General features: G+C 48.5%; 1 protein-coding gene across 4 annotated transcripts; it reads left to right on the forward strand.

The window, feature by feature from the left end:
• Positions 1–522: 522 nt before the first annotated feature.
• On the forward strand, positions 523–26,801 carry DIRAS1 (DIRAS family GTPase 1). Of its 4 annotated transcripts, none has more exons than XM_048497027.1 (2): positions 523–768; positions 20,367–26,801. In XM_048497027.1, exon 2 carries the CDS (start codon positions 20,394–20,396, stop codon positions 20,988–20,990), a length of 597 nt encoding a protein of 198 aa, XP_048352984.1. In that variant the 5' UTR covers positions 523–768; positions 20,367–20,393; the 3' UTR covers positions 20,991–26,801. The 4 variants fall into 4 exon arrangements, with proteins under 4 accessions (XP_048352984.1, XP_048352986.1, XP_048352985.1 ...); XM_048497029.1 differs by lacking the exon at positions 523–768 and adding an exon at positions 1,313–1,400; XM_048497028.1 differs by lacking the exon at positions 523–768 and adding an exon at positions 1,314–1,405.

Here is a 26,801-nt window from a genome sequence, read left to right on the forward strand (position 1 = left end):
GGGTCCCCTGTCACCTGGATGACCAAGCACACCTTCTCATCAGATCTCAGAAGCTAAGCATGATAGGCCCTAGTAAGTTGGTGTTTGGAGGGGAGACCACAAAGGATGTTCTGTGCAGGGAGCAGCAATGGTCGCCACCCAAACCCCTGTTAGTCCCTTGCCTTGAAAACTCTACTAGTTGCCATAAATCGGCTGCAACCTGCAAGCCAGGGTCCAGATAGCGCGATGCAGGAGTTCTTTCTTCCTCGTCTCGCCGTGCATTGGGGCGTAGAGTTCAGGCGCTCGATGGAAACGCGTGTCTGAGGTTCACACGTGCATTTTTGTGTGTGGCTGTGCTCTGTGTCGATCCGGGATTCTCTCAGCTGGGGCAGCATCCCCCGAGCTTTCTGGGTCACCGAGCGAGCCTGTCTGCAGAAACGGAAGTTGCGGGGGGGGGGGAGGAGAGGAACGGCGAAAAGAATGAATGAATGATGAATGAATGAGCACGACCCAAAAAAGGAGGCGAGCGCCCGCGAGCCCCGGAGCGCATGAATGAATGAAGCCGGGAGCGCAGGGCCGCGGGAGGGGCCTCCCTCTCCCAGCTGCAGCGCGGCGCCCCCTCCCTCTCCCCCCGCCTCGTGTCAGCGACGTTCACACGTGACGCGCCCCCGCCCGGCTCCTCCGCCTCTTCTCCACTAGCGGCGGCGGCGCTTCCCGGCTGGCCCTCCGATGGCCGCGCCTGAGCCTTGCTGGCGCCGGGGCTGAAGCCCAGAGCCGGAGCCCGAGCAGGTGAGAGGGGTGGGGGGGAAGGCCCTGAGGAGAGGGGGGGGCGCAGAGGTGTGGCTGAGGGTCTGCGGGGTCCGGCCTTGGCTGGAGGGGGGGGGGCCTTCGTGCGCGCCCCTTTGGGCCACGGATGCGCTCTCGGGACTGCAGAAGCCCCCCCCCCCCCTCCGCGGCATGCAACGCCCCCCGCCCCTTTTCTCTTCCGCGGGTGGCGAAGGGAGACGGCTGCGCCGGGCCCCCGACGTGAAAACCGGGGATGACGTGTGTGGTGCAGGGAAAGAAGGGGGCGGGGGGGGGGGTGCCATTGAGAGCCACTCCGATTCAGAAAAAAAGGGGGGCCTGCCTCCACCCCCCCCCCTTTTTTCCAATCCTTCCCGCCCCCAGTTTGCTAAATCGGCGGGTTGGAAGCTCAGGTGTGTGTCGTCGTCCCCCCTTGGAGCCAGGTAGCGAGGCAGGGAAGGGGTCTTTTTGCAAAGGGGGGGGAGGCCAGTGGAGCGGTTTTGGCGCACGTGCGTACGTGCATCCAACGTGTGTGTGTGTTGTGTGTGTGGGAGAGCGGGCGCCTGCGACACGGATGCGTTCGTGTGGTAGAGAGGGGGGCCATCTCGTATTTGCTGGAGGACTGGGCATCCCCTCAGGTCAGGTGAGCGATCAGAGGGGGGGGGGGGCCTGATTCTTACTCCAAGGAAAAATGGGAGACCCCCGCCCCCAGGAAACAAGGGGTTTTGAGTATAGGCTCTCTGTTTCGCATCTGATTTAACCCCCCCCCCCCTTTAATAATAAAGATCTTGGATTCTAGACCTTTGGTGAGCCAGAATCAGGACTATTACCTGGCAAGATTTCGGTGAGTCTGTCCCCCTCCCCTGTGGGTGAAGCTTTGAGTAAAAAGCAGTTCCAATGGGCATATGGAGGAGTGTAGGTGGGCTAGGCTTTCAAGTGTGGATGCGTCGCTGTGTAGAGCCCCATTGGATCCAGTTGCACCCGTCTTGCCTCCAGCATCCTGTTCCCAACAATAACCAGGTAAATCCGGTCCAGAAGCCTGCAAACTGGGCACGATGGAGATAGCTGCATGGAGATAGCTGCGTTTCCTGCAATTTACCTTTGGTATCTGGTGTTCAGAGGTAGACTGTTTCTGCATGTGGAGGTTCCACTGAGTTTGCATGGTAGATTTCTTTGAAATCTTCTAGGGGCCAAAGTAGATGTGCGGTTGGAGTTCCGTGTTGTGAATTTCCAGGGCTTTTTCTTGCTTTTAAACATCTTTCCTTAGGGTTTTTTTAACGATCTGAGAACAGAGATGAGAGAATATCCCTGGGAAATCTGGACATGAAGCTCTCGGCATGTTTCTGGTCTGGTTCTCTGGTAGTGACTGTCACCTTGTCCCGTGGCACTGAATTTCCTGGGAGCCCATTGGGGAAAGATCAGCCTAAAAGTCCACCCCCTTATTGCGTTCCTGAACTGTTCTGCTGTAGCTTTCTTCATGGAGCAGGTGCCCTGGTTGTTTGCACTGTCTTCTTCTGCACCTTTTCTACTTCCAAAATCTTCCTCTTTGTGGTGTGGCTGCCAGAACGTGGAGCTCAAGGTTCAGTCCCAATCCAGATTTTGGGACATATGTGTCACCTTATGCTGAATCAGGCTGAGGTTTCAATATTGGTTCCCAAGCAGTGAAGGGGCTTTCCCATGATCTGGAATCCTTTAAACTGGGGGTGCCGCCGGAGGTTGAACCTGAGACTTTCTGCATGCTAAACAGGTTGTGGGATGCTGGTTAGCCGAGGTTTCGTTTTAAAAACAACCCTGCAGTGAACTGACAACCCTTCTTTTTATTTTCTTTCCTGCTGTTGTCCCTTTCCCCCTTTTCTTTCCCTCCCCTTCTCAATGTATGAGTAATACATGGGGGTGGGAATGGTATTTTATTAGAAATGTTTTATCCCCCGGAGGGAATATCTGGCACCAGAGACAATACTGCACTGTATTATTGTTTTTTTAACATTGTTTTATTGTAAGCCACTGTGAGCCCATTGGGGAAAGATCAGCCTAAAAGTCCAATCAATCAGTCAACCAACCAATCAACCATTGATCAGAAACCTTGTTGCCTAACATCAACAGTTCTGGGGTTGTTGTACTGACGTGCAGGTGATGGTGGAATGCCCCTCTGCTCGTGCTCAGAGGCATCCTTCACTGCAGGGGTCCCCAACTCCTTGCATAGGAGTCAAACTCGCAGCCCTCCAGATGTTATGGGCTACAGTTCCCATCATCCCCTGCCAGCATCATGCAACTGCTGTCTAAACAACACCTAAAAATCTGCATAGTCAAATCTCCAATAGTCAATCAGAAGTCTTGTTGGTCAAAAGCCCTACGTGGCCCACCAACTTCCTAAAAACACTGGGCAGGCTCTAGAATAGATGCTGGCAGCCCTGTGACCCCCGTGGGTCCCACGTTGAAGACCCTTCATCTACTATTACAACTTCCCTGGCTGAGGTGTGATTTAGTCATAGCATCTCTGTTTCTCTTGTGCCAGCCAGAGGTTATTGTCCTCCTAATGTTTGGCTCGCTTCCCTTTACCCCAGTCACGAGGATGCAGTTACGTCAACAGGTTACTCAGAAGGAAACGGTTAATATTTTAACAAGCGCCTCGAGATTCTCTTCGCATCTCCCAAAGGCAAATCTATTCGCTCTTGTCTAGTTTCCAAAACTTCTCTCTCTCTTCCCCCACCCCCCCGCCAACTTAGCAATTGATATCAAACTCTTTTCAATAATTAATTGGTACATTTCTGAACGGGATCCAAGATTTTCTTTCCAAGACTCAACAGGATGGATTCTTCTTCGTGTTGCAGTGTTGGAGGCATGGTTCAAACCAGTCCACTCCCACGGTGCTTGTTGAATCTTGGCATTGTTTGCTTCTAGCTGGGTCTCCAAGAGCTGAGAAGTAGCTGATTAAAATGTGTCTTCTCAAGGGACTTGCCGGTTACCTTGGTACAAATGCCTGGGTAACATCAGTATTTCCATCCTGAATAGGTTTCCTTTTTGCGTGGGGAAGAGCAGATGGAGAGGAAAGTTTGTATACCTTTGTGGCTCGAGGAAAGAACCTCGCTGTATTCTTGCAACCACTTTCCCATCACCCTGCAGGTGGAACTAACTCTGGATAGGGCTGAGATCACATGCGATCAACAGCAGCTCCATCGTCTGATAGCCAGTTTGGTTATGGCTGAAAAGGTCCCACAGGGGGAAATTGGCATGTGCCAGGGAAGTCACGTTATAGGGAAGGTGTTCCTAGTTCAGGTGAACAGCTTCTCCCAGGTTTAGAAGAGGAAGAAGAGTTTGGATTTATATCCCACCTTTCTCTCCTATAAGGAGACTCAAGGTGGCTTGCAAACTCCTTTCCCTTCCTCTCCCCACAACAGACACCTTATGAGGTAGGTGCGACTGAGAGAGCTCCGAAGAGCTATGACTACCCCGAGTCACCCAGCAGGAATGTAGGAGTGTGGAAACACATCTGGTTCACCAGATAAGCCTCTGTCACTCAGGTGGAGGAGTGGGGAATCAAATCCGGTTCTCCAGATTAGAATCCACCTGCTCTTAACTGCTACACCACGCTGACTCTGTGGTGCACTGGATTTTCTAAGAAATCCAATTATTCTCTGTGGGATGAGGAGATCCAGCACCATCTTCTAATCCCACCCAAAGTATAATAACTGGTTATGGTGGATGAAGAGAGGGTGGCCATTGTCTTTGCCTCCTGTCATGTTGGAAGGGCAAGCAGGAATCGCTCCTGGCTGCGAGGGACGAGCCGGAGAACGCTGAAGCTAGGCAGAAACGGGGATCTCAGTTTGGCTCAATTAAAGTTGACAGTGGCAAGGAGGGGCATCCCTCAAAAGCCCTGCAGGGGAAGACAGAAGGGCAATGAAGGCCCCGTGACAAGACAGGAAGCCCAAGGTCTGTTCCCTGAGAACACAAGAGAAATACTACTCCTATCAGGGCAAGTCTGGCGTTGTGTTTCCTGCAGTCACCAACAGGAGGCCTGCGAGCAAGGCATGGAGGCCAAAACCTCCCTCAGTTGTTATCCCACTAAGTGATGTTCACAGGTACACTGCCTTTGAACATGGAGGTTCTGATTAGCCATCCTGAGAGCTGACATGGTGTAGAGTTTGAAGCAGGGTGTCCAACTCTGGCGCTTCAGATGTTCACGGACTACAATTCCCATCAGCCCCTGCTTTAAACACTTGGACTTGTTTCAGTTCCCCAATCGTGCCATGGACGCTTGCTGGGCGACCTTGGCCCAGTCATACACTCTCAGCCCTGACCCTGGCTAGTATTTGGAAGGGAGGCCTTCAAGGAATCCCAGGATCCTGAAGCAGAGGAAGGCAAACCATCTCATGCTGTCCCTTGCCCTGGAAAGGCAACGGGGTCACCATAAACGTTCTGTGGCTCGATGGCAAAAGAAGAAGAGGAGTTTCATTTTATATGCTGCTTTTCTGAATGGCAAGGAGGCTCAAAGGGGCTTACAAACTCCTCTCCCTTCCTTTCCCCACAGCCGACACCTTGTGAGGGTGTTGGAGCTGAGAGCGTTCTGAGAGAACTGTGACTGGCCCAAGGTCACCCAGCAGGCTTCATGTGGAAGACTGGGGAAGCAAGCCTCCTTCAACAGATTTAGAATCTGCTCCTCAGGCGGAGGAGTGGGGAATCAAATCTGATTCTCCTGATTAGAGTTCTTAAACACTGCACCATTCCACCATAAATGGCCATTCATAAATGTGGTTAATATTATTTTACAGCTTTTTTTCTTGCGCTGCCTTTGCGACTCCAGCATTTTCTGCCCACTGGAACGCTGCAGAGGTTGTGTGTGTCTGTGTGATTTAGATGCTCCTTCTGTTCTGCACCAGTACATCTTCGGGAGGGTGTGGGGGGGGTGCTACCTTCCTATTTCATTCATTTCCTTTGTTCATAATCCAGCGTTTTGACAAACTTAAATGTTTTCCAAGACAATCCCAAGACGATAAAGCAACTTAAAATTTTCAGATAAGGTGACATCAAGCAGTTTAAACCAGTTTCAGAGCTGTCAAAATAGCGTGCTTGTGGGTGGATTCCTGATGCCCTGGTAGAAGAATGTGGCAGTTTTGGCCTGTTGCTGAAAAAAAAAATCCCAGGAAGAGGGATGTCAATGCATCTCTGGAAGATGCCCCAGGTGCTGGAGCTGCAGTGGGCGAGGATCCAGATCTTGGCGTGGCATGGCCTCCGTTCTTCCTTTCTCTCTGGAGGGGCAAAGAGATTCATCTGATGCACTGTCTCATGAGGAAGATTTGGAGATCACAAAAGCATGTCCCTTGCAGCAGAGCAAGAGAGCTTGATTCAAGTCCACTAGCACCTTAGATACCCAACAAAATGATTGGGGTACGAACTTACTTGAGTCAAAACTCCCATTGTCAGTTGAAGCAGAGGATTGCTCTCCTGTTATTGCACAGGAGGGTTTCCCACATTCTCTGAGGCCGTGGTGGCGAACCTTTGGCACTCCAGATGTTATGGACTACAATTCCCATCAGCCCCTGCCAGCATGGCCAATTGCCAGCATGGCCAATTGCTGGCAGAGGCTGATGGGAATTGTAGTCCATAACATCTGGAGTGCCAAAGGTTCACCACCACTGCTCTGAGGTTATCCTTCCAAGAACCTTGTGGAGTAGGCTGGCGTCTCACCTGCAGGGAATGCTGCGATGCCACTTCATCTCTAGGGAGCCAGCGTGGGGTAGTGGTTAAGAGCAGGTGGATTCTAATCTGGAGAACCAGGTTTGATTCCCCACTCCAACTAAGTGGCAGAGGCTTATCTGGTGAGCCAGATGTGTTTCTGCACTCCTACATTCCTGCTGGGTGGCCTTGGGCTAGTAAAAATATATATAGTGAGCCAGAGACAGTATCTTGTTAAAAGAAAGGGAAAGAACCGGTCTGGCTCTAGTGCGAAATATACAAATCTATTTTAATCTATTTTAATGAAAATAATTCAAACATCTACATACCAGAACAACAACTCTTAATCAACAACATATTTACACAACAACAACAACAACAACAACATAGTGAACAATGTACACACAGAGGATCCCAAATATAATAATATAATAATATATTAAGTCTCTGTAATGGAGTTAGAGATCCACTAATGACACAGAAGGATACCAATGTCTGATGTCTTTAAAAACTGAACTTCTGTTGTTAGGTGTCATGTATATAAAGATGAACAGGATGTTGATAAAATCCTTGGCCTTGGGCTAGTCACAGTTCTTCGGAACTCTCTCAGCCCCACCTGCCTCACAAGGTGTCTGTTGCGGGGAGATGAAAGGAAAGGAGCTTGTAAGCCACCTTGAGTCTCCTTACAGTAGAGAAAGGTGGGGTATAAAGCCAAACTCCTCCTCCTCCTCCTCACTGCTATGTTGGGCTTAAATCTAAAGCCAGATGTGCTGGATCTGCAGCCAAGGAGTAATTGCTTTTCATGCGCTCCAAAACGCTGTCCTGACCACATGACGTCTTCTTAGATTAAACCCTGTTATTGATGTGGGGCTCAGACGGAAGAAGTTGGTCCTGATCTTTGAGAAATAGATAAGGGCTGAAGGACAGAGGATCATCCATCATCTGTCTTGATTGAAGTCGTGGCTCTTGCTTGGAGTTTCCTCTTCCCGAGAAACCCACCTTGCCCAATAGTGTCTCCAGAACCTCAGGAGAGATAAGTTTCTCCCAGCCCTCCCACCCAAAATACCTTTCTTACTAGAGATTTATTATTTACTTATGCGTTTCTCCGCAGTGGAGACCCAAAGTGGTCTCCATCATTCTCCCTTCCTCCATTGTATCCTCACAACATCCTTTTGAGGTAGGCTGGACTGAGAGTGCGACTGGTCCAAGGACACCCGGTGAGCTGATATGGCGGAGTGGGGACTTGAACCTGGATCTTTCCAGATCCTGGTCCGAAACTGCAACCATTACACCAAGCTGTCAAGATGCAGGGGGCCTCGTGCAGACGGCCTGGGTGCTCCTCGTCCGAGCCGTGGCTCGGAGCGGAAAAGGACACTTGCTTGCTTACGAAAATATGGAGTGACTTTCTGCCAAGTCACACCCTCAGGTCTCTCATTATTTCCTCCTTTAACATCACGACAGCTCTTCTGGCCGGCTGCTTGGAATCTGGAGACCGAACCTGGAGACTTCAGTATTCAACGCATGCACTTCACCTCTGGCTAAAAGCAGAAGAATTCTGTGTGTGTGTGTGTGTGTGTGTGTGTGTGTCTGCTCATCAGCATACTAAACTGCCTTCCACAGTCTCAGCCCCTGTTTCATTTAGCTCCATCGCTGTCTCCTTAGACTGGCAGGAGCTCTTTGAGGTCTCTGGTCTTTCCCGGCCCTGCTATACTCTCCCCACTGAGCGTGGGTCCGCCCCATAGCCAAAGTACAGAGTTTTCATTTGCTGTCCTCTAACCTGGGCCTTTTGGTGTTGTAATTGCGGGGCCCGTGGGGGAGAAGGGTAGGTTGCATCGGCAGTGTGTTTTATTGGGGAGTAAGCCGAAAGCGGTAAGAGAATAAATCTGACCTTCCCGTCGTCAGCACTCTGAAGCATCCGGGAGGAGAAGGTGTGTGTATTTGTGTGTGTTTGAATTCCAGGAGGTTTGCAAGTAGTGGAGCTGCCCATTTAAGATACGCCCTGTAAGCTTATCTTAATGATAGTTTGCTAAATGACTGCAGAGACTCTAGCACTACATCTTCAACACCACTGTGACTTAATTTACGCCGACCAGCATTTGTTCAAATTGTCGATGGTCTTTGCTCCCCAAATGGGTGAAGTGGTAATCACCAATCCCTTAATTCTTTGATCAAACTCATGTACCTTTGCACCTGAGAAGATAATGGTTCTGAAGGAGGCCGGGAAGAGAGACATCTTTTCGTCTTGCTTTCACCTGATTTCCTGTGCCCTTTTGAGGAAGTGTTCCTTCCTCTTCTAGATTGTGCTGGCCATCCAGAAGGGTTTACAAGTTGTCTTATTACAAGGTCGGCCAGCTGTTTATTTTATTCATGGGCTTTATTTATTTTATTCAGTTTATTGGCCTCCCTTCCCCATTTTGGTTCAGTGTGGCTTATAGCTTTGGACTATAACAATAAAATCAGTAAAATGTAACTATCAATATCCCAGCACAATTAATGTCCTCAGAGGGATCGACAAGCCAACTAAGATTCTTGCTGCCTCAACCGTCGGCCTGGCGAAACAGCTCCATCTTGAAGACCCTGCAAAATTGTACCAAGTTCCCCAGGACCCGAATCTAACTTGGCCCAGAGAGAGGTCAGCTGGACAGCCAGGGACCACCAGTAGGTTTTTCCTTGCTGAGCCTAAGACTTTGGGGGGGGGGGGGACGTACTAGGCGAGGCAGTCCTGTAGATGTGAAAGCCCTGGACCATTTAAGGCAGGGGTGTCCAAATCTGCTGCCCCAGATGTTCATGGACGAAGATTCCCATCATCCCCTGCCAGCATGGCCTGATGGGAATCGTAGTCCATGCTTATCTGGGGCATCAGAGTTGGACACCCCTGGTTTAAGGCTTTGAAAGTTGGCACCAAAACCTTGAAGGTTGATTCGGTGCTCCTCCTGAAGGCGATGCAGCTGTCAGAGCCCTGGCTGGATTTTGTACCAACTGGACCTTCCAAAGCAGCCTCAATGGCAGCCCTGTGAACAGCGAGTTGCAGTAGTCCAACCTGGAAGTGATCCTTGCACTGATTATTGCGGATAAGTCAGGTTGGGATAGGGCTTATGATAGACTCAGTGTTAAGAAGAAGAAGAAGAAGAGGAGGAGGAGAAGGAGGAGTTTGGATTTATATTCCCCCCTTTCTCTCCTGCAGGAGACTCAAAGGCGCTTACAATCTCCTTGCCCTTCCCCCCTCACAACAAACACCCTGTGAGGTAGGTGGGGCTGAGAGAGCTCCGAGAAGCTGTGACTAGCCCAAGGTCACCCAGCTGGCATGTGTGGGAGTGCCCAGGCTAATCTGAATTCCCCAGATAAGCCTCCACAGCTCAGGCGGGGAGGGGAGGAAAGGGGAGGGGACCTGGCCTCTGGACCTGGCCCACCCACCCTAGTGGGGAGGGAGGGAGAGGGGAGGGAGGGGTAGCATGCAAGGCAAGAGGAGGGAGTGAGGAGTGGCATGCAAGAGAGGGGAGGGGAGGAGTCATGAGGGAGTGACTGAACTACTGTTTTCCAAAGGCCCCAGATGTTAGAAAGTGGGGCTGTTAACAAACAAGGGGGTGGCTGTGGACAGAATTTTCCTCCCACCCAGAAACCGTGTCTCTGCAGCGCCACAGAAACTGTCCTGCTGGTGAGGCCAGGACGGCCATATGGCCGTGTTGCAGAGGCATCCAGAAATAGAACACGCTGATCCTATTATTGGGAAGTCCACCTGGGGCAGTGAAGCCAAGTCTGCTTCGTGCTCCGTCAAGGCCAGCCATCTGGGGGAACAGGTCCTGGAGGGGAGGCCGGACTAGTTGGGATGTTGATGGAAAGGAGGCTGCATCCAAGGGCTGCTGGAGGGGCTGGTATGATCAGCTCCTGGGGGAGGGCATATGGGAGTTGAGGGCTGTGGAAAGCGAGTTCAATCATGCTCCTGAGCAGGGAAATTGTAAGGTTGGGGAGAGAACAGAGAGAGAGGGGCAGTGATAATAATGACAGGATGAGGATACTGTTCATTTCGAGAAGAACGCACCAGTAAAGTCATTGCACGAGTTTCTGGGTGCCTTGAGAGAGCCAGCGTGGTATAGTGGTTAAGAGCAGGTGGATTCTAATCTGGAGAACCGGGTTTGATTCCCCACTCCTCCACCTGAGTGGCGGAGGCTTATCTGGTGAACCAGATGTGTTTGTGCACTCCTAGATTCCTGCTGGGTGACCTTGGGCTAGTCACAGTTCTTCAGAACTCTCTCAGGTGTCTGTTGTGGGGAGAGGAAGGGAAAGGAGCTTGTCAGCCATCTTGAGTCTCCTTACAGGAGAGAAAGGTGGGATATAAATTCAATCTCTTCTCATCTTGATGGCCAATATGGTGTAATGGTTACAATGAAGGACTCGAATGTGGGAGACCCAGATTCAAATCTCTGATTTGCTATGGAAACCTGCTGGGTGACCTTGGGCAAATGGCATACTTTCAGCCTACTTCACAAGTGGTTGTGGTGGGTTTTCCGGGCTGTGTGGTCGTGGTCTGGTGGATCTTGTTCCTAATGTTTCGCCTGCATCTGTGGCTGGCATCTTCAGAAGTGTGTCACAGAGGGAAGTCTGTTACACACTGTGTCCAGTGAGAAGGGAATGTTTTAGTGGGGTAACCAATTGTCACGTCCCCAGGTGGGGAACCAATCAGTAAGTGTTTGGGTGGAACTTGCTATGCAAAGGTGTGGTTGATAGTATAGTATTGCAGGTGGGGGTTCAGTCACAAGGTTTGTCCTAAGGGTAAAATGGAGCAGAGAAGAATGATGTAAGCTGTTTGTGGTCCCATCGGGGAGAAAGGGGGGCATAAATGAAGTCAGCAATATTCCCTGTAAGCCATAGTTGTCAAACTCAGGCCCTCCAGATGTTCGTGGACTACAATTCCCAGCAGCCCCTGCCAATTGTCCATGCTAGCAGGGGCTGCTGGGAATTGTAGTCCATGAACATCTGGAGGGCCTGAGTTTGACACCTATGCTGTAAGACGTACAGCCCTGCAGACACCATATTGGTACCGTGCAGATCGGGTGGGTGCCAGCAGGGGGAGCTCTGGCAGGCGACTCTGTGCCACTCAGCGGTAGGGAACTTCTGTGCAGTTCTGGTTAGAGAGACCATTGGGAGTAAATAAATAAATAAGTGCATTAAATCTAGCAAAGAGAGGTCGAGATTCCAGGTTTCACTCCCAGTCTGTGTGAGGGGAAAATAATAATTTTGGATGTGTCATCCTGCCCCTGCATGATGTAGTGGTTAACAGCAATGGACTCTAATCTGGAGAACCAGGTTTGATTCCTGATTACTGCTCAGGAGCTGTGGGTTCATCTGGTGAACCAGGTTAGTTTCCTCACTCCTATATTCCTGCTGCGTGACATTGGGCGAGTCATCGTTCCTTCAGAACTCTCTCAGCCCAGAACTCTCTCTCAGGTGTCTGTTGTGGGGAGAGGAAGGGAACGGAGTTTGCAAGCCACCTTGAGTCTCCTTACAGGAGAGGAAGGTGGGGTATAAATCCAAACTCTTCTTCTTCTGCTAATTGTAGCCCAGTGTGGTGCTCTTAGAATTGTAAACTGTGGGATCTAAGGAATAGTTATTGGCATCATACAAGGTCAGAAAGCAAGACCTGAAAATGGAGGGTAGATGTTTGTCCAGAGTTTAGAACGGTATTATGGTGATGTGATTAAAGAAGAAGACAGGTGGCTCTTCCCCCACCTTGGGACCCCTGATTGGGTGCAAAGGCAGCCTTAAATGTTTCAAATACATATTGAGGAAAATAGGACAAGAATAAATGGTTTGTAATTTTAGGAAAGAAGCTTTCCTGTATGTGGGGATTATTCTGAACCCTTGGTGCAAACTCAGATCGCTGCAAATGAGAACGCAGGTTAACTTGTAGCATTACAAAGTGATGGTGAGAATTAGTTACTCATTCAAGCATGCTTTGGAACTTTGAGGAAGCTGATTCAGAGGGAGATAATGCACTTTCAATCCACTTTCAGTGCACTTTGCAGCTGGATTTTATTGTGCGAAATAGCAAAATCCATTTGCAAACCATTTTGAAAGTGGATTGAAAGTGCATTATTCTGCATGGTCAGAAGGGGCCTGAGTTAGATGGAGCCATGTGCAAAATGTCTCAGGTTCAATTCCTACCATTGCCAGCTATAAAAGATGTTGGGAAGCTGTCTTCTTTACAAAGACGTCGGAGAGTTCCTGCCAGCCAGATGAATACTTGTTGGGGGAGGGGGTTGTCTTTTTGCTGTCAAGTCACAGCTGACTTATGGCATGGGTTTTTCAAGGCAAGAGACGTTCAAATATGGTTTCCTATTGCCTTCCTCTGGGGACTTCCTTGGTTGTCTCCCATCCAAATACTAACCGGGGCTGACCCCTCTTAGCTTCTGACATCTGATGAGATCAGGTTGGCTTGGGTTATCCAGGTCAGGGCGATACCAAGATGGACCAGTTTTCAGACTCTTTAGAAGACAGCTTAATACGTTTGTCAGGGGTTAGATAGAAAATGTTCCTTTGTCAAAAGGATGGTCAAGATAAAAGTCCAGGCAGGCTCCAGAATGTCCTGCATTGAAGGTAACTGGCAGGCCTTGAAGAGTCCCTTCCAGATTTATGGTTTTGCAATGGGGATTTTGCTTCCCATGGTGACCATTTCCACAAGCTCAGATGGCATTAAAGGGGGACTGGACAAATGCACAGAGGAACATTGCAAATCAGTCAATGGCTGGTGGCTCTGATGGCTGCATTCAGCACCCCTGATTGAGAGGAAGTTTTGAGCAACAGCAGAGAGAGCGCAACAGCAGAGTCATTGGGATTTTACAACTTTGTTTAGGTCGAGGGATATGGTTGAGGGGGTGGAAGGCTAAGCTGGAAGAGCAAAGTGAAAAAGCCTCCAGTGCCCATTCCAGTGACAAGGAGTTTAGTCCGGTGCAAGTCTTGAACCGGGCCTTGAAAGTTTCTCCAGGCAAAAGGGGGCAAAACCTGAATGCTCGGATCGGAAACATGATATAAGAGGAACGTAGAAATAAGATCATATGAAAAACAGCCAAAATGTTAAGATACTAAAAACATAGTAGAAGAAACTTGAATGAGTGAGAATGTTATGCAAGCAGGAAAATCCCAGTGACTATAAATGTTGTCATATTGCAGGCATCCTAGCAAAGCAATAGAGAGCTGTATCCGCTAACACAGAGAAATAGAATCATTTATTTACTTATTAATTTACATCATTGATATCCTGCTTTTCTTCTCAAGGAGGACCCAAAGCAGCTTCCATCAGCCTCCACAACAGGCTGCAGGTATGTGACCGGCCCAAGGTCATCCGGAAGCTTCCGTATGACAGTGGGAATTCAGACCTCCCAGATTCTAGTCTGACACTCTAGCCATTTTGCCACGCTGGTTCTCATCTGTCCCAAGTCTAAATCGCCATGAATTATAATACATAAGCCGACTAGTTCGGGAAAAATGTAAACAGAACCGTAAATGGGAGATACTGAAGGATTTTAAAAAGAGAAAAGAGTAATTCATCCCTGTGCACAGGAAGCAGTACAAGAATCAAAGTATTCAACATGGAGGTAGCTTGTGAGTCAGCGTTAGAAAGTGCTTTCTTGTGAGCAGGTCGCTCAGCCACAACTCATGTTGCTCAGTAAGAGTTCATAGATCCTCTGTCCTTGGAGGGGTTCCCATTAGGATGTGAACTGGACATTCTGAATTGATCATATTGTTCTGGTCGGAAAGGAGGGGGAGCCAGGAAGGTGAGAAGAGCAGACATCCCTTGAGCAGGTGGATTCTAATATGGAGAACTGGGTTTGATTCCCCACTCCTCCACCTGAGTGGTGGAGGCTTATCTGGTGAAACTGATGTGTTTCCGCACTCCTACATTCCTGCTGGGTGACCTTGGGCTGGTCACAGTTCTCTCAGAACTCTCTCAGCCCCACCTACCTCACAAGGTGTATATTGTGGGGAGAGAGGAAGGAAAAGGAGCTTGTAGGACACCTTGAGTCTCCTGACGGGAGAGAAAGGTGGGGTGTAAATCCAAGCTCTTCTTCTTGTTGAACTCCAGGGTGGCTGATGGAAGCTGTGAGTCAATGCGCATAGCTGCTTTTCCAGGATCCAGAAAATCCTGTTAGGGATACATCCATGACCCTAAAACTAGGGTCATCAACCTGCAGCTCTCCAGATGTTCATGGACTACAATTCCCATCAGCTCCTGCCAGTTGGCCATGCTGGCAGGGGCTGATGGGATTTGTAGTCCATGAACATCTGGAGAACCGCAGGTTGCAGACCCCTGCCCTAAAAGGAGACAGTTAGGAGTAAAGTGGCGATCTTGACCATAAACAGTCCAGTTGTCCTCAACCAGGGCTAGGACTTTTTCGGCCCTGGCCTAGTAGAATGCCCTGTCAAGTGAGACCAGGGCCCTGTGGGATTTAGTACAATTTTGCAAGGCCTGTAAGACAGAGCTGAGGACAGTCACGATTGACCATTGTGCTGGCCTCTCTTCCCTCTCCTTTTTCCCTCCCTCAGCGTGACTGATGAAGATATTGGGTGGGTGGGGGTTTACTGGGTTTGATTGATTTACCCTCAATTTTTAATTACACCAGGTATAGGTATATATTGGAATTTTATGTGGGTTTTATGGGTTTTATCACAGGGCACTAATTATGATGTTGTGAATTCTTCGTAAGCTTCCTGTGTGTGGTCTGGAAGAGTGAGTGAGTGAGTGAGTGAGTGAGTGAGTGAGTGAGTGAGTGAGTGAGTGAGTGAGTGAGTGAGTGAGTGAGTGAGTGAGTGAGTGAGTTAGTTAGTTAGTTAGTTAGTTAGTTAGTTAGTTAGTTAGTTGCAAGGTGGTGGAAGGAAGGCCACTAGGGGGCAGTACAACTGGCAGAGTCCTTTCTTACCCTACTCCAGGAAATGCCAGATGGCAGCAAAGTCCATCAAGCTAATTAGCAATGCCCCCCTTTAAATACAAGCTTCTTAGAATAACTCACCAAACCTCATGAAGACTCGGAGCTGCAGTAGGAATGAAACAGTGAATTCATTATAGCCGGATAAAAGGAAGAGGAGGCTTCCCCCCACAACTCCCGAAGAACAGGAAGCCGAGCTTCATGCTCTTTGATGTAGACTAGGGAATGCCCTGCTTGGCCTTGATGCTGTGTTGGGGTGTGGGCTGGAGGCATCCCCGTTCACAGCCAGAACTGAGCTCCTTGCAGCTGGAAACATCTCAAGAGGAGGAGATCAGAGCCACCTTCCCTACCCTCAGAGCAGAGGCTGCTTTCTGAGCTGACGGGAGGGATGCTGTAAGAGCCTGGAGCCAGAGAGGGAAGCCAGAAGGGAAGCCATTGATGAGCACAGGTCATAAGCAAGGAGCCACATATGGAGGGCTCAGAGTTTGGCTGCTGCAGTAAGACTCTGTCTGGAAGCATTTCTGGTCTGGCTGGGCTTCAGAGGATGGGCGGGTTGCTTGGAAGCCAAAGAAGGTGGCATCCATGCCGGGCCCCTCTTTCTAGCATCCCTTTACAGGTCCTTTGGTTCATTCCTGCCATTTAATTCCAGCTGAATCCAAAGTGCAGAGCACAGCAGGGTTGTTTCCTCTCCAGACAGAGTTCACTGATGAAAGGGCTTTGAAAAAGCCTCTCTAACCAGTGTTGGTGGATGTGTGCGGAAGGCAGAAATACAGCTCAGCGCGAATCAGGTTCTGCAGGTGATTTGATGCAGGAGCGGCGTCTGTGTGTATGGATTGCAACCCCACAGTGATCTCTGTGCGTTGCTGCGAAGGAAGACGTGCTCTCCAAAGCATTTTTAACCCCCCCCCCTTTTACCGGTTTCCCATTTTGGAATCTCTCCCTCTATTTTTTCTTTTTCACGTTGCAATTTGTGCTTGCTGCGTGGATGGGTCTCTGATCGTTGTTGGTACGATTCCCAAGATGTTGGGGGGGGGAGGGAGCAGATGGAATAAAAAGCAGCCAAAGCAGTGGGCAGAATCCACAACTGTTTTGCAACGAGGTTTACCCAGCTAAATGCGAGAAGCTGTAAAAGAGGGGGAAAGAGAACTTGTGTGGATCTTGTGTCCCTGAGTTCCACTGTCACTGCAGTGGCTTACCCTGCAGGACCCATTTTTGGGCTGGCTTCCTCAAGTTCTTAAATGGACGATTGGTTTCTCCTACTCACTGAGCCTCTCCTTTCTGCATGCAAGTGATTTAATCCCTCTGCAGAACTCAGGCGTTTCTTTACCACCACCTCCTTTCTGAAACGGGATTATGAATGCTGCTCTCATACATGTCCTTGTCCCCTCCACAAGATGCCCTCAACAGAGGGGACGCCGATGACGAACCACTCTGGAAGGCTACTGCTGCGTGGTCTGCCTTGCCAGCGCCTCCCTTGATTAGTCAACGCGGCTTTAGTAAGAAGATTGAAATGCCTCCACCCACCCACCCACCTTCCCAGCTGTCCCCCCTGCAACTGGAGACGCAGAGCGCTGGTGCCAGCAGAAAGATGCGCCCCAGGGCCTGGAGGGGAGTGGAAACGCAGCTGAGGGTGTTGGGGATGCGGAATTTATTTATCTCTTCTGTCAGCTTTGTTTTTCCACTATGCAAAGAGGGAAATTCAGGACTGACAGAAGTCCCTTTTTAAAGAATTTGCGTGGGAGGTATTTCTTTTGTATCTCCGCTCATGCCGCCAACGGGCTGGATTTGGGAATGCATATTCAGCATCCTGAATGACAGCGCATCCGTGTATGCACATTGGGGGAGGGGAGCATCCGTACATGTAGCCATGGCGAATGTGATGATTCAGGTTTCTAGGGAACAGGTAACCTCTTCCTCCCTTCCGGTATAAAGACTGGAAATCCTACTGTGCCACATAGATCTCCCCCATTGAGAGCCAGCTTGGTGTAGTGGTTAAGAGCAGGTGCACTCTAATGTGGAGAACCAGGTTTGATTCCCCGCTCTGCCACTTGAGCTGTGGAGGCTTATCTGGTGAACCAGATTAGCTTGGCAATTCCCAACACATTGTGCATTCCCAACACATGCCAGCTGGGTGGCCTTGGGCTAGTCACATTTCTTCGAAGCTCTCTCAGCCCCACCCACCTCACAGGCTGTTTGTTGTGGGGCGGGGAGGGGAAAGGGAAAGGAGATTGTAAGCCCCTTTGAGTTACCTTACAGGAGAGAAAGGGGGGATATACATCCAAACTACTACTACTCCTTCTCCTCTTCTTCTTCATCTTCTTGTTCTTCATCATCATCATCATTATCATCATGAAGGCCAGTCTGTGGCTTTTCATGAATGCACATTAATGCCAGTATTATCAACTCAGATTGGCAGAGGTCTTTCCCTTCAACTACTCAGGCACAGGTGTCAAACTCACAGCCCTCCAGATGTTATGGACTACAGTTCCCATCACCCCCTGCCAGCATCATGCTGGCAGGGGGTGATGGGAACTGTAGTCCATAACATCTGGAGGGCCGCGAGTTTGACACCTATGAGCCACTGTATGATCTTTTTAGCCGGAGATGCCCAGGACTGAACCTGGAACCTTCCGCATTCTCTTCCATTGCACCACAACCTTTTATGCGTGAACAAACCATTGCAGATTCACCACCCCAATAGAACTTTCAGCTCATATTCTTGAACTTGATGCCAGGTCTTTGGTTGATTCTTCAGGCTGAATGGGCGGCCGTGTGGATACACTTTCTTTAGAATACAGCCTAATGTTCTAGGTCTAAGCCAGTGATGGCGAACCTATGGCATGGGTGCCAGAGGTTGCACTCAGAGCCCTCTCTGTGGGCACTCCCCCACATCTACACTGGCCTGGGCTGCTGGGCTTGATTATTAGCATTAAACCTAAGACCTAGTTTTGGGGAGGCAGTGTAGGTAACCCTGTTAAGCGCTGTTAAACCCCACTGATTTTCATGTGAAGAACTAAAGCCCTCCGGGGAAGAGGCGGCCTAGAAATCTAAAATATAAATAAAAAATAAAAAATAAAGCGCCATCCTTTACCTGGGAGTAAGCTTGGTTGCTGGCAGTGGGGCTTGCTTCTGAGTCAACCTCCTAGGGTCATGATTCACCTGTTGGAAGAGTTGCACGGTTGCTTCAAAGAAAAGCCATCGACTACCACCAAGCTTACTCCCGAGTAACGCAGGCCTCGGAGCCAACCGTTTTTTCTAAACTAAAACCTCAGTATTCAGGTTAAATTGCCGTGTGGGCACTTTGCGATAAATAAGTGGGTTTTGGGTTGCAATTTGGGCACTCGATCTCAAAAAGGTTCACCATCACTGGTCTAAGCAGTGTTTCAAGATAAGGCAAGATCGAGTTCAGAAGTAAGTACACAGGCAAGTCTAGTTTTGTAATCTACCCTGAGACCTTATTAGGAGGAAGGTGATGTAAAAGTGTTTTTTTTTCCCCGAATATAAGTTGAGTTTTTCAGCACATTTTTTGTGCTGAAAAAAGTCCCCCCCTCGACTTATACTCGAGTATATACGGTAATTTCCTCAGCTCTAACAGCGAAACAGAAACTGCTTTGCAGCTGACAGATAACTTGGTATCTCTCAAACTACTGGTATGTTTTTCTGAGTTCCCCTAACAGTTTTGGCTCCGCTTACAGAGCTAGTTTGCTGTTTTTCTTTGAAATATTCAATAACATTTAACCTACTGATGCCTCAATTAATGTAATTTTATTGGTATCTATTTTTATTTTTGAAATTTCCCCAGTAGCTGCTGCATTTCCCACCCTAGACTTATACTCGAGTCAATAAGTTTTCCCAGTTTTTTGTGGTAAAATTAGGTGACTTATATTCGGGTCGACTTATACTCGGGTGTATATGGTAAAATTCCCTGACCTGGACGGCCCAAGCTAGCCTGATCTCAAATGCTATGCAGGGTTGATCCTGGTTAGTAATTGGATGGGAGACCATCCAAGAAGTCCATGGTTGCTCTGCAGGCAACGGAAACCGCCTCTGAACCCCTCTTGCCTTGAAAACCCCATCAGGGAGTTGCCGTAAGTCAGCTGCAACTTGTCCGCACTTTCCACCACTAGATTTCTGCGGCAACCTCCGTTCTGTTGTTGAGGCTAATGACCAGTTCAAGTGTACATAATATGATAATAAAAGAGAGGAACACTGAACTAAACGGGAGCAAAGAAATACAACAGCCGTAAAGAATGTTGTGAGACTTTATTCTCCGAAGAGAAGGGCAAGTCCAGACAACTCTGCAGGGCTGGTGTATTCAATGCGGGAAAACTCTCCCCCTCTGCAGTGAAAATCATGCACGTGACAGCAAGGTGCAAACCAGCCAGACCCTTGACAGTGCGTCTGTACAAAAATTATGCACAGTCCCTTATGGACAAACACAGTGTACCAGTAAGGGAACATTATACAGTCCAAGAAAAGATAGTAACAAGCCTTTATTGGCATAAAATAAACATACAAAATAAGCATACAAAATTTGCCCATTATTGCTCACAGTTATAGACACTGGTACTAAAATATATAGATGGTCCTTCTATAACTATAGAACCTTCCTTCAACTAAGTTGACTCACTTAAACGTCATCGGATACTTACAGAAGCTAGAAAAATTACTGCTGGCTATATGTGGTCATAATACATATACATTGATTAGTATCCATCTAGACTTACGTCTATTATCTTTAGCAGAAATTTTGCTACATTCTCGCACACTGTGGGATCCATGTTGTTCAAAAGCATAGGCATCTTAAGAGCATCAGTTAGATTGTTATACAGAAATGGGATAGTCCAAGAAAAAAGAGGGTGAGATATCTGGTCGACTCTGATCTCGTTTTGTGGGAGCCTGTGCCCGCTTCAACAGCCTTCATAATCAATTCTGTTGCTTGCCTGTGCTGCTTCAGTGTCCCCGCTTCCTCCTTTGCCTGACTACCTTCTCTTTTTCTCCTCCTCCCAGGTGTGATAGCTGCCACCCTCCTTCAAGATGCCGGAACAAAGTAACGATTATCGTGTGGTGGTCTTTGGCGCCGGCGGCGTGGGGAAGAGTTCTCTGGTCTTGCGCTTCGTCAAGGGCACTTTCCGCGACACGTACATCCCGACTATTGAGGACACCTACCGGCAGGTCATCAGCTGCGACAAGAGTGTCTGCACCTTGCAGATCACTGACACCACAGGGAGTCACCAGTTCCCAGCCATGCAGCGCCTCTCCATCTCCAAGGGCCACGCCTTCATCCTGGTCTTCTCCATCACCAGCAAGCAGTCCCTGGAGGAACTGAAGCCCATCTACCAGCAGATTGTGCAGATCAAAGGCAGCGTAGAAAGCATCCCCATCATGCTGGTGGGGAACAAGTGCGACGAGACGCAGCGCGAGGTGGAAACGAAGGAAGGCGAGGCCGTGGCCAAGGAGTGGAAGTGTGCCTTCATGGAGACGTCAGCCAAGATGAACTACAACGTCAAGGAGCTCTTCCAAGAGCTGCTCAACCTGGAGAAGAGGAGGAACATGAGCCTCAACATTGACGGGAAGAGGTCCAACAAGCAGAAGAGGACAGACAAAATCAAGGGGAAGTGCAGTCTCATGTGAAACGCCCCATGTCTCCATTCTCCTCCTCCACCTCTTCATTGTTGGTGTCCACATTCCAAACCGTCATTCACGTTCCTCCTCTTCCTCACCTTTCTCTCTCCCTCTTTGCATCTTAGCGCTGTGACGACATTAGGGACGCTGTAACACCTCAAGCTCACTTGCCGATGATTTCTCCTCTCTGCTCCCTCCATCCAGTACGGAGCAACGCAATATTGCATGGGAGAGCCGCTCCTTCTTGCAGCCAGAGATGAAACTATCTCTTTTCCCCACCCACCCCTTCCCACCCCTTCTTTGCTTATTCCTCTTGAACTGACCCAAGTGGCGGAGGATAAACTTTGGAGCTTGGCGACACCAGGGTGGGGCGGCAGCAGGTCTTCTCCACCTGAGGCAATGCTGTTCTTGGAAGGTGGTCTTCAAAAGAGGGCTCCACTGTTTGGAAAACACATCTCCATGGGGAGTGGGGTCCCACATGGTAGGAACAGATCAACGTTGCACAACGGGAAGCATGGATCGGTGCAGAGAGACACTCTTGCGGCATTATGTGGGGAAAGGGAACTCTTCCCAAACTCCAAATCGTGCAAGGGGGCTCTTTCTGCCCTCTTCTCCCCCGATCTTTCGTGTGTGAGCTGCACAAAACAGAAATGCACAATTCCCAGATGGGTTGGCTTTTCGCTCCTCTTCCCCTTCACTCCCCCTCCCCCCGTTTTCACGTTTCTTTAGTCAAGAAGGATGACTGACAAGCAACTCTGGGAGGTTCCCTCGGTCATCGCAACTCTGCTAAGTCAACGAGGCTGTCTCAGGGTGTCTGCCTAAACTCGATAGGACTCCTAAGTGATTCATTAATGAACATATCAAATGTCTAAGCCCCGGAGCTGTTCCCACTGTTGAATATAAAGATGGAGCTAGGTGAAGATTCCAAGTGGGGTGGGCAGCTCTTGCACCTGTCAAAGGGGAAGGTATGCAGGACTGAAGTGTTTCAACGGCTCAAAGAGAACTCTGTGTTCACCTCTGAGAAAGGAGTAACTCGCCTGTTGCATGGCAAGACACAGCAGATGGGAGCAAAATAGTAAAAGGCGGACAGAATTAAGAAACCTGACCAAAGCAGGTCTTCACATGTTACCTACCTTCATTCCTCTTTTTTTTTCTCTTGCCAATATGCCAAACTTTGAACATTTCAACTTAAGACTTCTTATTTTGCTTTTTCTAAAAAAAAAAAAAATAGTGTCTTATTTTTAAAGCAACTAAAAACAAAACACCACATTTCTAGGGAGGAGGTGAGTATTTAGCTAATGTAAAAGGGAAGGTAGCAGGGGCAGAATTTGGGAAGGCAAAACGGAACCAGCCAGCCCAGTGAGAGAACAAAAGCAGTGGCTGCGTGATTATTTATTCGGAATTATATCCCACTCTGGGGCTAAAGGGCTTGATGGGGGTTCTACACCTAAAAGTTTACAGTGTTGAAGAGAGGGTGAGAATGAAGTTCAGGATCCTGCAGTGGAATGCGCCCCAATTGTGGCTTTGCGGTTTTACCTGGCAAAATCACGTGCCAGCTTACAGAACAAAGAGTTACATCAGCACATAGTCCGCAGTGGATCGCTCGAAGAAAATAACCTTTAACCACATTCCTTCAAGAAGCTCAGGGTCACATACCTGGGATTATCCCTCACCACAAACCTGCAAGGTCAGGTTAGCACATGGAGTGACTTTCCCCCAAGTAAATGTCATGATTGAACGTGGCTTTAAAACCCAGGTCATCCTGGTGCAGGACTTGACAGCCACTCCTGGATCTTTGGTAGGAGAGTCTTGTTAATCCCCATTCTCTTTTGTGTACATCAAACAGAGCTTTCCTTGTGTGCTGAAATCCCCAAGGCAATTAGCCTCCCCCCCCCATATTTAGTATTAGAATGTTAAGTAGAAGGTGATTCAAATGGCTTCAAGGAAGGAGTGGATATAACAATGGGAGAGGTCATTATGGGGTTTGCTGTAGTGTAGGACAGGAGTCTGCAACCTGTGGGTCTCCAGATGTTAATGGACTACAATTCCCATCAGCCCCTGCCACCATGGCCAATTGGGGCTGATGGGAATTGTAGTCCATTAACATCTGGAGAGCTGCAGGTTGCAGACCCCTTGTGTAGGAAGAGGTGGCACAGGGACACTTGGAAATAGCGGCTTGCCCACGCAGGCAGTTCCAGATGGGCTACTTAAGGTCACTTCCTACCACGTCTTCCTCCTTTCCTAGCTTCACTCCTTGGAGTCTGTCCAAGTGACAGGCCGGAGCAAACGGACCTCACTAAGCATAGCTCCTACAGACCAAATCCCGCCTGGCACAGAATCTGGAGTCTCAGATATTGTGATTTTTCTGTCTGGCCCTTCTCACTGCAGATATAAGTTCGGAAAAACGTGCCAGCAGAGGATTGGCTTCTTCAGACTTGTTTCACTAGGTGTGGTGGTATTTTTCTCTGAAAGAGAGCGCCTTCCCACAAAAGGGTCTTGCATCAAGGGCACTCTTCTTGTGCTAGAGCAGGGGCGTCCAGCTCTGGCGCTTCAGATGTTCTTGGACTACAATTCCCATCAGCCCCTGCTGGCATGGCCAATTGATGGGAATTGTAGTCTATGAACACCTGAAGCTCCAGAGCTGGACATCCCTGTCCTAGAGGGATGTGCCACGGCTAGTGGAACAGATGTATGGCACCCCAACTCAAAGTGGGCAAAAAAGTCTCGAGGAGTTGGGGCTGGGAGTAATGTTCTTCTCTGCCTGGGTGTTAAGTCTTTCTCAATCGTGTGTTTGTATTTCTCGGTCTTGTGTTTCCATTCTGTTTGTTGTCTGTGCCTTCCTTTTCTCCGGCCTGCTACTTGCCATACCCTTTTTAATATGTTTATTTGCCCAAACCGTTTGCAAATTCTGAGCCCAAAACGCAGAGTCGCTTTAAAAACAGCTGCTGGCATTTGAGATTAAATTTGTATAAAAATTCTGAAGAGGAAAAACAAACATCCCCCTTGATCTGATTTTGACCCTCCTGGTGAAGCTAATACTCTGTCTCAGATAAAGATATTAGTATGGTCAGTTGAGGTGCAGCAGTTAAGAAGATGGCATGCTTCCGCATTAGAATATAGTCCCAAATGAATATGAGAATTATCATTCATTTTTATGTACTGCCTTTGGCAGTTTTGTGCATTATTGAGCATGGTACTTTGATACAAGAGCATTTGTAGTTCATTGAACAACTATCATTAAACTTTCAAAAGATGGCGGGGGGGGGGGAGCAGGGATAGGTAGGCACGAGGACCCAGGGGGAACACGCTACAGCAAGGTCTGGCACGTTGAGTTCTGTGGTGGAGGAGTATACAATTTACTAACATCTTTTTCTGAGACAGAGTGATAATCTCTTGCAAAATTGCGGGGGAAATGGTTTATTTTTGGAGAAGGTACTCCTTTTGACAGGATTTTGAGCGGGAAAATGTGGAAGGGGAGGCAGTGATGATTGTGGGCGGAGCTTTGGCTTGGCAAGGCAAAACATCTCAACTGAACTTTGCGGTTGCCTGACCGTAACGTTGGACTCCCCCTTTGAAGGAAAGAAGTGGCGTGTACATTTTTAAAAAGCAATTTCTAGAATTGTGGAGGGTCCCAGCAGCCCCAGGGCCTGGGAGATGGGGAAGCTGCTTTTAAGATGCCCCAGAACTCTCTCTCTCTCTCGCCAGCCAAAGCACAACACTTCAAGCTCCTTATAGAGCACGTTGACTTCAGCACAATTGCAGCTGAGCAGGGGGTGGGGGGAAATGGATGCCAGACTATGGATGTGGAAATTGGAGTGAGAAACTGGGCCATGGTGACTCTTGAACCTGGATGCAGGCATGTTGTGGGAAAGAAGGATGAGGTGGATAGGGAGGTGCATTTGGATCTTCTCAGATTGATTCTAGTACATGACAAATTTATAGAGCCTCCAGATGGAAGGACGACAGCCGCTTAACAGCACTACTGAACTCAAAACAGCAGAATTGCTATAATACTTTTGCCAAGATGCTTGGTATGGTTCTACTGCCCTCTGTTGGGTTTTTGTCTTTTCTCCATTACCCTTTCCTGCACTCTGGCAGCACTCTGGATGTGTCCTGTTCATACCTGGTTCTACCCAGTGGTGGGATTCAAATAATTCAACAACCGGTTCCGGTGGTGGGATTCAAATAATTTAACAATTGGTTGTTTACGAGCACCATTTTAACAACCGGTTCTGCCGAAGTGGTGCGAACCGGCTGAATCCCACCACTGGTTCTACCCCTCAGATATACCGTTCTTGGGGTGGTTCGGTAGATAAATTAAAAAATGCCGAATGTGTCCGTAGACGGTTTTTGGACCTGGAACATCCGAGAAGTTTGTTGGGAGGCCAAAATTAGGAAAGGGAACCTCTGTCTCTGTTGAGTTCAGAAATAGCTTCAGTGGTATGGGGAGGGGAAAAACCTAAGCATCCCCCACCCCACCCCACGCCAAACAATAGAACGGCTGTCAGCTATGTAAAGCCATCTTGAAGTCAAAGCAGATCATGATCAGCTGCCTCATGTGGCTGTTTGTGTGAACTTGTGGGGGGGCATGATGCCAGAGCTGGGGGGAGCTTTGTGGGGGAGCTTTGAGGCAATCCCTCTATCTTTCTTATGGTTTTGGAAGTTCATCTTTGAAGACGTGGAAGGGCTGAAGGAGTTTTTTTTGGAGTTGGGACAGAGTTTCTGGGTGGCACGTACCTCCCTGCTCATCTCTCCCTCCTTCAAACGGCATTGGAAGACTGAATAATGCAAAAACAAGCAGGTACAGAAAAATCTGCCTATGTGGCTCCATCCATACCAGATATTTCTTTTAATAAAGCGCCTGTGTTGGCCCTTGGCACTGAAACTGGATTACCTTGGCACAGAGAGTGCATGGCCCCGTCCCTGCTATTCCTAGTCTTATTGTGTGTGTATGTGTGTGTGTACATATAAATATATATAAATGTGTGTGTGCGTGTGCGCGTGTATGGGGAGGGGGTGCCTCCTCTAGACCTGCACAAGGGCTGTAATGCCCCATACATTCTACAGTCCCCTAGGCAGGATCAGCACAACGGGGGAAGGGAAAACTGCCAGGGTCCTCTCCTCTCCTGTCTCCTTATAGGACACGTATTTGTATCTGTTTTGTTTTCTTTAAAGCAGCTGTCACTTGTTTGCTGGTTGGTGTACTTATTTGCTTTTGAGGGGGTGCATACGGCCCAGGCTCGGGGCCTTAACGAAACCCCGCTCGCATGACCATGCACAACACGAGAATTTCATGCTTTCCTTTGACGAGCGCATCTTGCGGTCGAGGTTTGGGTTACTTGTAGTCCCGAGGTCCAGTCCCGTCGAAAGGAAGCTGCGACGTTTTCTTTTCTTTCTTTTTTTTCAAAAAAAGAAACTGTGGTTTTCACATGAGGTGTAATCCAACTAGTCTGAGGATACAAAAGATCTCTTCATCTTCCCAGCTAAGATAAACACGTCTTGAATAATGTATGGTGCTTCAGGGGTGGGGAAAAAAACTCCTTAAAAACCCACAAAAAAAACAACCAACACTGAAAGGCAACGTTTGCATTGTAAATAAACCGTCCTTATTAGACTTCCTCTCGATGCCAGCATGACGATATTAGCTACTGTGCATAACTGGCTTTTTAAAGAGAAAGAGATGAGAAATAATAATAATAATAATAATATTAATAATAATATAACAATGTAATAATAAAATGAAAACAAACCAATGGTACAATGTAGCCTTTATTCTAGAAATAGTCTTCCTTGAATGAATGAATAAAAAACATGAATTTA

This window comes from Sphaerodactylus townsendi, linkage group LG05, assembly GCF_021028975.2.
Source record: "Sphaerodactylus townsendi isolate TG3544 linkage group LG05, MPM_Stown_v2.3, whole genome shotgun sequence".
Lineage (NCBI taxonomy): Eukaryota > Metazoa > Chordata > Lepidosauria > Squamata > Sphaerodactylidae > Sphaerodactylus > Sphaerodactylus townsendi.

Excerpts from the sequence above, each read along its gene's own strand:
- DIRAS1 (XM_048497027.1), top strand. The coding sequence starts at position 20,394 with ATGCCGGAACAAAGTAACGATTATCGTGTGGTGGTCTTTGGCGCCGGC.